The sequence below is a fragment of the Clarias gariepinus genome, chromosome 1 (assembly GCF_024256425.1).
Source record: "Clarias gariepinus isolate MV-2021 ecotype Netherlands chromosome 1, CGAR_prim_01v2, whole genome shotgun sequence".
Taxonomy (NCBI): Eukaryota; Metazoa; Chordata; class Actinopteri; order Siluriformes; family Clariidae; genus Clarias; species Clarias gariepinus.
Window position 1 is genome coordinate 10036619 of NC_071100.1, and position 11184 is coordinate 10047802.

Sequence of the window (11184 nt, forward strand, 5' to 3'; positions counted from 1 at the left end):
AAAGGGTCGAAGATATTTTTCACAATTGATGTGTACATGCACAGAACAAATTCAACATTAGTGACTATTGTATGCTAATGCGAGTCATTGAGTGAATATGGTTTATTAATAAAGCCTTTTTAAAACATTGCTGTTCCAACTTGCACTTTAGTTTAAGTTCAAGACATAGAACTATTAGTTAGTTACAGGATAATCACAAATGCACTCAAAAGCAACTCAAGGTATCTAGGCATGGAGTCATGGACAAGATGATGTGCTGAAGTTCAAACCGAGCTTTGGAATAAAGAAGAAAGGTGATTTAACTGATGTTGTATGTGGCAAAGTTGTTGGTACCAGATTGGCTAGTCTGAGTATCTCAGAAACTGCTCATCTACTGGGATTTTCACATACAACCTACAGAGGTTTACAGAGAATGGTCCAAAAAAGATAAAATGTCCAGTGACTGTCAGTTCTCTGCATGAAAAATCTAATGTCAGAGGAGAATGGCCAGACTGGTTTAAGCTGATAGTAACAGCTATGAACAGAACACTAAGGCGACATCTTGCATGGGCTCACCAAATTTGGACAATAGAAGACTGGAAAAACATCACCTGGTCTAAAGAGTCTTAATTTCTGCTGTGACATTCAGATGGTAGGGTCAGAACATGAAAGCATAGATCCATACTGTCTTGTATCATTGGTTCAGGGTGGTGGTGTGATTGTCTAGGGGCGACTTTCATGGCACAATTTGGGCCCCTTAATACCAATCGAGTATGGTTTAAAAGCTGCAGCCTACCTGAGTATTGTTGCAGAACATGTCCATGCATTTATAAGCACAGGATAACACGCATCATCTCAGAAATCATCTCAAACTGGTTTCTTGAACATGACAATGTACTCAAACGTCCTACTTAGTCCGTAGATGTCAATCCAATAGAGCGGCTTTGGGATGTGTGTGGAACATAAAATTTGCACATTATGGATGTGCAGCCGACAAATCTCACTGCTACTGTATTTAAAGCACCTATACCACAGCGCTGCTGTATTCCCAATTCTGATTGGTCACAAGTTGATGATTAATTTTCTCTCAAAGCATCTCGGGCAGTAAATCCAGCTGTTAGCTGATTTACATCTGCATATTAATGCACTTGTTCTAACATCGTCGCCAAAGCAACAGATTATTTATAGAGATTTGTACAGCAGACGCACCACGTAAAGCATCTATAAGTAACTGTGAACATGCTTAAGGTTTCTGTGGGCACAAGTTTAGTTATGTATTGTGTAAGGAGTCTTCAGTGCAAGTGTTTTGTAACAGTATGAGGTAAAGCCCACGATTCAAAATTTAGTTATTGTAAATGGACCACTATGTGAAAAATAATTCAGAGAAGAAAAATGAACTAATCATCCAAACAACAACAACAACAACAACAATAATAATAATAATAATAAGGGGAACATGTAAAACAAATGAACAAATGAAAAAACTGAAATAAAAGAAAATAAAGTGACAAATTAATTTACAGAAAAAAGAAATGCAGATAAAGGAAAAAAAAGAAAATAAATCATAATAATATACACATACTGTAATATGTATGTCCCTCACATTAATAAATAAATAAATAAATAAATAAATACAAAATTAAATAAGCAGGCATATGAACAACATAAATAAATTTAAATCTATTGGAAACCATTAAAAAATTCTGAGACTAAATGATTTGTACAACAGGGTGTTGTTTCGTTAAAACTGTTTGTTTTTATGTTAAAAAACAAGCACTAGTACAGTCACTGGAGACAACATGGCCGCCAATGGAAGTTAAACACCTCCTCAGCGCTCTTGACCCCGGATGACCCGCTCGCGCGCTCTGACCGTTACGCGCCCGCGCCGATGCTAATGTTGCTAATTAATCAGGCGCTGGCCTCGAATGTAGCGGCGAGTCTCTGCTATGCGACGGCGTCACTCGCGTCCGGGAGCTGAGCGGCTATATTTCACCCGTGAACACACACACATTCTCTCTTTTTCCTTCAACATATAGTCTAAACCAGTTAAAAAGGGGATAAAATTACGATTTTGTGGGTCAATGTTAGCAGACCGCACGCGTGTGGGGTTTTTACCTCAGACACACACGACCTCAATTTCACCCTGAATAATAATTTCAGTCACACACACACTGCTCAGAAATCACCCTCAGTCTCATTTGTTCCTCTAAATATTTCAATATTAGCCTGTGTTAACCCAGGAGATAGACTTTAGCTGTTAAGATTTCTGACATACATTTATGTATTACTGTATACTTAAAAAGCAAACAAATAAACTTATTAGAAATATTGGCTTTGTTGCCTCATGATAACTGATTTCCCTATAGCAGGGTGTATACATTACACTGAAAACCTTTTAACACTGTTTTTAAGCATATTTATCTCCTAAGATTCTTTTCATATACATTAAATTAAATTTATAATTAATAAATAACAAAAAAATAAGTTCCTAGTACTTTATTGCACAGCACTTTGAGCTTCTAAGTGTCTAAAGTGTTATATACTGCAAAAAAATAATAATCAGTGAAAATAGATTTCTTCTAATCAAATTGATCTACCATTTCTTATAAGATTACAAAAATTGTAAAAATTACTGATTATAAGATTATTAACACTACTTCTAGACATTTTTATGGTTAAACATTTCATATTGTCAGATATGTTTTTCTATTAATATCTGCCAAAGAAATTAAGACAATTTAAAGCCTAAGAAGTACAATGGGTATAGAAATAGATTTAACAAATAAAATTAAAAAAAAAAATAAAATTCCCACTTCAGAAATGTCAAATTATTGAATTGCGATAATCAATTAAGGAGATTTGATATTAATGGAATTGGGTTATGGATGGAACCCTGATGGAATGGCCATATTCCAGGACTCAAGGTATGAAAATGTAGTTCTGGTAACATGAGCAACTGATTTCATTGTCACACATGAATTCACCACCACACTGTGTGATGTAACCAAAGCGAATGGTGGTCAATAAAACTTTGGCCATGCAGTCTATCTGATTCATTGTAGTCCTATAATAAGAAGTAACAGAGTTTTGAAATTTCATTCAATAAATGTTCACTTGAGAAGATGTTTCTTCTTTTTCTCTCTTCTTCAAACATCCTTCTTTCTTGTGTTATAAAACAATAATGCTCTAAAATTCACACAAACATCATAGAAACCTCATTTCTATAAAACAGCTGTTGCAGATTTTATTGAAAAGGTCATAAAGTTTGCACAAGTCTGTCTTGTAATTTTTTTTAACTTATACACTTTTTCTTTATCAACAACAACGAAATATTTCAGAATGTATGTTTGTAAAATCCAGGATCGTCACATAAAGAATATTTAATGTTGTCAATTCAACAAACTTTTTTTTGCTTCTTTGCACAGCTAAGGTTAAACATTGTCTTAAGTCTTTTAGTCTATTGGCCATGTTATTTGGGTTGGAGAGCCACCTGCTGGACAAATTCTGTTGCATCACTAAAACTGTTCTGGAATATAAACTGGGCTCTAGAGTTTGAGTTTGGCGTCCCGTGCCTCCATGGCCTTGATGGCGACCTCAGCCCTCTCTGTGAGCATCTTTCCCTCCGTCTGAGCACCTCGAAGCAGGAAGTGCTGGATGAAGAGCTTTAATCCTTCGCGTAGCATTCCCAGCTTAGGAATTCCAGAAATCCTGATCACAGAAAACACACAAACACTCAACATTTACTGATATGGTTTTCCTGAAGCACTTTTATTAGCACTCAATAATACACAGGTGGTGAGTGCTAACAGGGACCAACATGTTTTAAGGACGTGTTTCAAAAATGTCTGGATAAAAAAAATATAATGTATGTTTTCTGATTAAGAAAAAGGCAAGCTCTTGGCACAATGTTGCGGTATAAAAAGAATAAAACACTTTGTGATGTGCTGTAATGGGACATCAAACTATCAATGATTATTTTCCTATAACAGTACAACATGATGGTTTTATTTCTTATTTAGTTCAAAAAAAGACAAAGGTATAAAAAAAATTACATCACTGAGAGTTTATCAGTTTAGACCAAATCAATTACTGCAATCTATTGTACTCAGCTCTATTGACCGATAAGACAGAAAAGTGCAACAGTAAGGGCATTTACTCAGAATCTGGGAACTTCCTGCTTGTCAGAGTTTTCTAACAAACATGATGTCATACCAATATGGTGGCACACAGTCAATAGAGTCAAATGGAATACCTTCTGCATTATTTTCTACTAGTTTTGAGGGAGATGTAGCTTTTCCTTTGTGAAAAGGAGTTTTAAGAGCTAAAGTTTTGATCTGCAACATGATTTAGTTTACACTGGGCAAATGCTCACATCCAGAGCGAAATACATGAACTGCTTCAAAGTTTCCATTATTGAGTTTATCCTTACATTGATTGCACTAGACTGGTTTAGACTAGATTTCAGCTCAAATTTGTTACAAAATTTAATCTCTTTACTCATCAATAATCACACAGAAATAATTAACATAGATCTTATTATTATGTTTATCCAATTCAGAGACTACGCATCCAAACATGACCCTGCTCAGTATATGCATAATTTTCAAAAGCAAAGAAATAAATCTTTCCATAACTCTGATGGCAAATTAAGATGAAAGAGCACCCTGGTCATTTTTTCCCCCGTTTTTGTCTGGTTCATTTGTTAACACAATTATGAATTACAACATTCTGATAATGGGTCAGGGGTAGCTTAGTGGTAATAGCATTGGACCAGTCAACAGAAGGTCTCAGGTTCAAACCCCAGCATCACCAAGATGTCCCTGTTGAGCCCCTAAACAAGTTCCTTACCTCTCACCTGCTCAGATGCATAATGAGATAAACATGTAAGTGCTACAGGGTTAACTTACTAAATGCCATAAATGTAAATGGATGTTGTTTGTATTAGTGGCTCGAACAATCACTATATGAAGTGATGATTTAAAAACTGCAAATCATTTTTCTCTGATTTCGCAAGTTTTTTCATATACCATGTCAAGAAATTTTCTTTGTTTTTACTAAACAGAACAACTCTCTAGTTTTATTGTCAGTGTTTCAGAATTGTCTGAGCAGGAGTTTTTCAGTGTGATCTGGCAACCCTGGCTGCAAACTAATCCAAAAGATTATTTAGAAGTCATGACTGCTACAAAGAGCTGTTTTGTTGGACTCTTAAGGAAAAGCAAAGACAAAAGTGGAAAATGGAAATTAATCTGACCTCACACACTATATGGCAATTGATATGTACGGTAGAATCAAGATGCGGTGGAACAAGATGCAATATTAAAGCGATTCAGGCAACCACAGAGAGATTAAAGTAATTTCATACTATATAAAGTCATACAGTTATAGTCTTATAGCCTCTGATGTCTGAATATGTCTGATTAAGTGGCCTTTTATGTGGACTAGAAACTCACCGGCTGAAAATCTGAACCAGATCCTCTTCCTGAGTCTGCTGTAGGAGTTTAGAGAGAATCTGCCTCAAAAATTTAACTTTAGGCTTATCGAGTTCTCCAAACTCTATGGCCTGTGAGAGAGAGATAGAAGAGCAAACATGGGTAACAAGTCATTTATATTTAATGATTTAAAATGAATTTTAAAAATCCAATTAAGTACAACAATAATAATAATAGCATAAAGGAAAATCAGTCATGTCTCTTTGAACTATGACCAGGGAATGCTGGGTAATCTCATCCTACCTTGAGGATGGAGAGCGAAAGTGAATTCTTGGTTAGGAGGTGCGTGACCATCAGGACGAGGTTTGTAAAGGAACTGCTCGATAGGGTTGCGAGTTCTTTAAACTTATCCCACAGACAGAACTGGAAAGTCATCTGGAGGAAGAAAAAAAAAAAAAAGAAAGATATGAGAACACAGTCAACAAGATGAAATAAAGTCCTGGTGTGGGGATGTGAACCGATCGCTCGTGTTACCTGAAAGCGCCGGTCATGTGTACAAAACTTCTCAGATAAAACCGCGTAGAAGGCGTTGAAGGTTTTCTCCTGGAGACAGCAGTCGAGGAGGACGTGGACGATATCTCGCTCCTGCTGACCTTTCAGACCAAGTCTGGAGAAAAGAAGGAGGGACTGATTAATCCAGTCCTCGAGATGTCTAAAAGATTACAGCGATTAACAAGCAGTGTGCTACGGACCTGAGGAGCTTCTCGAAGGCGTCCAGGTAATCCTCGCTGGTCATGATGACGCAGAAGATGTTCCTCCTGACGTCCGTGTTCATGCGCTGTTTGCGTGCCAGCTCAAGCACTTTGGCACTAAACTAAGAGCGATACCGGTATCAGAGGATATCTAATAGCAGACTGAGATGAACACAGCAACAAACATCATAATAGCCCTCACCTGCTCCCCTTTAACAGGCTGCGCCGCCGGTTTGTCCTCGTTAATCATGGGCGCTCCGCTCCAGGACGAGCCGACGATCCACCAGCGACCGACGCTCTGTGCTTCCAGAAGATTCTCCAAAGAAACCCTGAGCTTCACGTCAGTGCCACTCGCCCGGTTTTGGATCTACACAACGTGATAAAAACACATAACAAGGAATAAATCATTTCAGGACATGATGTGACTGGAAACTCATCAACAACAGAGGTTTCCTCCACGTTTTTATTGGTTTTTATTAAAGGTATAGTAATGATGTGTTGGACTTCCTCAAGTTGCGAACATGTCTCACCAAAGTGCGTTGCACCTTTCTTAGTCTCTCCACCGGCTCGGGGTCATAACCCGGAATCTTCCGCATGTCGTTGTTCTTTAGCGCCAGCATCGTCTCCAACATGAACCGCACCTGAGGGAGAGAGAGACAGGGAGAAAGTGAGATAAAAATACTGTACCCACATTTATAACTGTTTATAATCCCTCAGCTCTAAATTAACCTCATCTATTCATAACAGTAACCCAGTGTAAGGATCTATACAATGACAGAAACTTCAAAGCACTCTTGTGTCGCTCTAGATGAGTGTGTCCGCCAACGCCTAATTGTAAATGCTTAAGCTGCGCTTGTGAAATCACAGCCGCCATACGTTCCCGCTCCTTACTCTGGTCTGGTCGCTGAGGCACGCTCCCTCCACGCCAGCTTTGCGCTGGGCCTCAGAGATCAGCTCCTTCAGGCCCAGAGGGTCGTCCTTTCTCAGGGAAAAGCCCACGTTCCTCAGCAGCAGCAGCATCAGCTCCACGTCCTGTGGCTCGAACGCCGTCAGCAGCCGCTTCAGTATGTCGAACAGCAGCAGCGAGTGCACCACCTGGAAGTTGTACAGGTGAGCCACCATGGAGACCAGGTTCGAGCTCTCTTTACCCGCCACGGAGCTGTCTTGCCATGTCTTGTCGAAACGCCGCACCACTGTCTCGAGAAAGTGAGCGCCCACCTGGAAGACAGACAGGAAGTCTAGCTCTGAGTACGGATGGTAGCCGCCGTGGACAATTATCATGATTGCTAGATTAGAGTGCACCTTCTGTAGGTTTAAAGCGGAACTGCAGCATTTTTTACAACCTCAAATGCAAATATATAGAGGTAGTCCTTGACTTATGAACGAGTTTTGCTCTGGTAGCATGTTCATAAGTCGGATTTGTCCTTAAATCCTACAAACTGAGTTTTACATGCCTTTGACACAATTAGACAATGTAAAGCATACCAATCCACATGACTAAATCTCTGCACCCCTTTCCCCACACTGCCAACATGTGGCCAAAAACCGTAACCAAGCCTTAGGAAGTAAATTCCAAATGTCTAATGTAACAGTGTTGTCTCTGTGCCTTTAAATGTTGAGGAAAATCCTGAACGCCAATTTGTCTTAGAGCTGTTTTCCACTGTATTGGACTTTGTACTTTCCACTATATTGAACTTTGTTTTGTTGAGGATTTTCCAAAATTAGGATTATTCCCCATCAGGACAGCTTGACAGGACAGACATTTTCTATCATCGTGCTCCCGGACTGATTAATTGAAACCGGCGAGGCTGACTCATTTCTCCCACATATAATCTCAAAACTAATGATATAAAAAAAATACCTCCTGCTATAAAAGCTCATTACCTCCAGTCCGACTGTGTGATGCAGGACACCGACTAACAGCATGTGCTCCATCAGCAGCCTGAGTGGAAATGAAAAAGGCAACAATAAACATCCACTTCTCATTATTATTATTTTTTTTACCGCAGAATGTATGTACGACATAAAGCTACCTGTCGGGCATGAGTGCCGGCGTGACGCAGGCGGCCATCAGGATCTCGGTCAGCGCGTCGTTCATGTCCTTCCTGCTGTTGCTCATGTACATCTCCTCCACCTGCCCGCTGATGGAGCCCATGTTGGGTTCACTCAACCTGCGGGTCACAAACCGAGTCCATGAGTCATGTGACTGATAAGTGCGTCCTGCTAGGATAATGGATCATGGATCGAGACGTACCTGTTTATTAGACCTTTCAGGTTGCGTTTTAGTCGCTCCAGCTCGGCTTTGCGCTTGCTGTCGGCGACTTCACGCAGGTGAGGAGGGACATATTTACCTGCCGCATCGCCGCTCTGGATAAACACAGCGGATGTTAGAGAGATAAAATACAGGCGTAACAGTTTATAGATTTTATTTCATTTAAACATATATTGTGTTACAATTAAAAATTCAATTATTTGCCACATGTACCTTACAGTACAGTGAAATTACAATTTTATTTTTCACATATCCCAGTTAGGAAGCTGGGGTCAGAGCACAGGGTGAGCCAGGATACAGCGCCCCCTAGAGGAGATAGGGCTCAACAGAGGCAACTTAGCTGAGAAAGGGCATGAACCTGCTGATGAGTCACATAGTAGCTTATAATAATTTACTTTAACATAATCTACTAATGCGCTACTTGTTTAATGTAAAAACACACCTGCACCAACAGATATAAATTAGAAAACTAAACTGAATATTTTTACTGGGATTAGTTCATATTTTTACTTTAGCTGAAATAACAGTGCTGATGTGGTATAAGTGAATTTTAACGCGCTGGAGTGGTTTTAAGACAAAACTTCTAAATATTCATCCAATCTACTTTTTCCATTTCTCATTTTTTTTTCTTGAAAATAAAAAAAAGAATGATTAATGTACACTACGGACATAAAAGGACACAATTAAGCAAATGTGTTTCTTTTTATCTGATAGAAATGTACATGTGTCTGCATGTTTACAAAACACAAAAAAATCAATAAAGCATGGATCAGGAAGTAAGACGAAGCATGAAGTATTATGAAAAACGATGTTATATGATCCTATCTGAAAATTCTTTGTTTTTTTTCACCTAGGTGAGACACCTTTTAGCAGCGAAACCACGTTTTGGCCGTTTGACCTTACAACCCTACATTTCTATAAAACAGGTACCTATGGTGGTCATTAATAAAAGGAGATTGAAGAGTGTTAGAAATAAAAGAGAGAGAGAGAGCTCATATTCACTTACAGATACATTTTCTTGGGAATTTTCTTCCTCTTTTTCATTAAGATCATCATCTTCTTCTGATGCATTTTCCCCCTCTTCTCCTTCTTCCTCATGTTCTTCAATCTCCTCACTGTCCTCCTCGTCTCCTTCTCCATCTTCTTTCTCCTCTTCTACATCATCTCCCTCCTCATCACCACTGTGTCCTTCCTCCCTCTCCTCTTCTACATCATCTCCCTCCTCATCCTCGTCTCCCTCCTCATCCTCGTCTCCCGCCTCATCCTCGTCTCCCTCCTCATCCTCGTCTCCCTCCTCATCCTCGTCTCCCTCCTCATCCTCGTCTCCCTCCTCATCCTCCTCCAGCTTGCTCTTCTTCTTCTTCCTCTCCTCCTTCACTCCGAGCTCATCCTGCCCGTCGTCCTCGTCGCTGTGGTATAACCCCGCCTCTCCGGGCTCCAGGATGCCCAGGATGTAGTCGAGGCCGTCGGTGATGAAGGACTGCGGGAGGCTTTTCTTGTTTCTCCTCTTGTGGAGGCCGAGTCTCTTCTCCAGCCTCCTGATCTCTCGGTCCTCCTCCTCGTTGGCCTCCATCAGAGCTTTCCTCCTCACAGCCTGCACCCTGGCTCTCTTCTCAGGAGGCGGAGACGCTGAGGTTTCCTGGAAACGCACTTTCCTCTTGGGCTTGTCGTCTTGCTCAGGGTTCGACTGCGGTTTGACTGATGATTTGATGGCTGATGATGATTTGATGGCTGATGATGATGATGATGATGATGATGAAGGAGCGCTCTCTGGACCAGACTCTACACTCTGCACACTCTCCTCTACACTCGGCTTGTCCTTCACCTTCTTCTTCCTCTTCTTCATCTTCCTCTTCTCCCTGCGCATTTCCTTTCGGCTCTTCCTCTTGGCCAGGATCCCAGTGTAGCTGTGGGACTCCTGTCCATCCTGTCCCCCTTCATTCTCCACAAACTTCTGGACTGACACCATGAACTTGTGCAGTTTGTCCTCGGGCTGCCTCCCTCTTCCGCCGCCTCTCCGACTGAATTTCGGCTTCATATTCAAGATTTTAAAAGATTTAAACGCGCAAAATAAATTCTGTTAGTGTTTTCATAAGGAAACACTGAGCAAGTGAGACCAAAACACGGCACGCGCATGGAACACAGAGGCCGCCATCTTTGTTTTTTCTTCTACGTCCGCTTCCGGCTGTATGGGCCGGGATTCATGTTTAACACTGCCATCTGCTGGACAGACCTGTAACTGCTGTAACGGACCAAAATACTCTTTTGATGGACAGATGAAAGAGAAAGAACTGTCACTCATTTATTTAAAAAAAGTATTTGTTTAAATGATTTACAATGTGAAGACAGAGATTTGAATGAAAAATAATAGAAGCACATGCACCTGTATTATAATAATAATAATAATAATAATAATAATAATAATAATAATATAAATATAAATATAAATATAAATATAAATAATAAATATAATAAATATAAATATATATATATAACAATGTTTGATTCATTCACACACACATATTGATATATATATATATATATATATATATATAATCAAACATTATTTTAAGAAATTAAAAAACAAACAAACAAACAAATAAACAAACACTCATTATCCATACCACCTTAGAGAGCCTATATCTTAGGAACCTATATCTCAGGTACACTATGGACAGGATGCCAATCCATCACAGGGCACACACACACACACACACACACACACACACACACACACACACACACACACACA

General features: G+C 39.7%; 1 protein-coding gene across 1 annotated transcript; it reads right to left on the minus strand.

Moving 5' to 3' along the window:
* Positions 1–2928: 2928 nt before the first annotated feature.
* nom1 (nucleolar protein with MIF4G domain 1) lies at positions 2929–10586 on the minus strand. Its single transcript, XM_053497023.1, has 12 exons — positions 9439–10586; positions 8415–8527; positions 8194–8331; positions 8045–8102; positions 7052–7378; positions 6691–6801; positions 6363–6527; positions 6161–6282; positions 5943–6075; positions 5712–5843; positions 5430–5539; positions 2929–3687 (listed from the first exon to the last, which is right to left on the minus strand). Exons 1-12 carry the CDS (start codon positions 10468–10470, stop codon positions 3525–3527), a joined length of 2604 nt encoding a protein of 867 aa, XP_053352998.1. The 5' UTR covers positions 10471–10586; the 3' UTR covers positions 2929–3524.
* Positions 10587–11184: the final 598 nt, after the last annotated feature.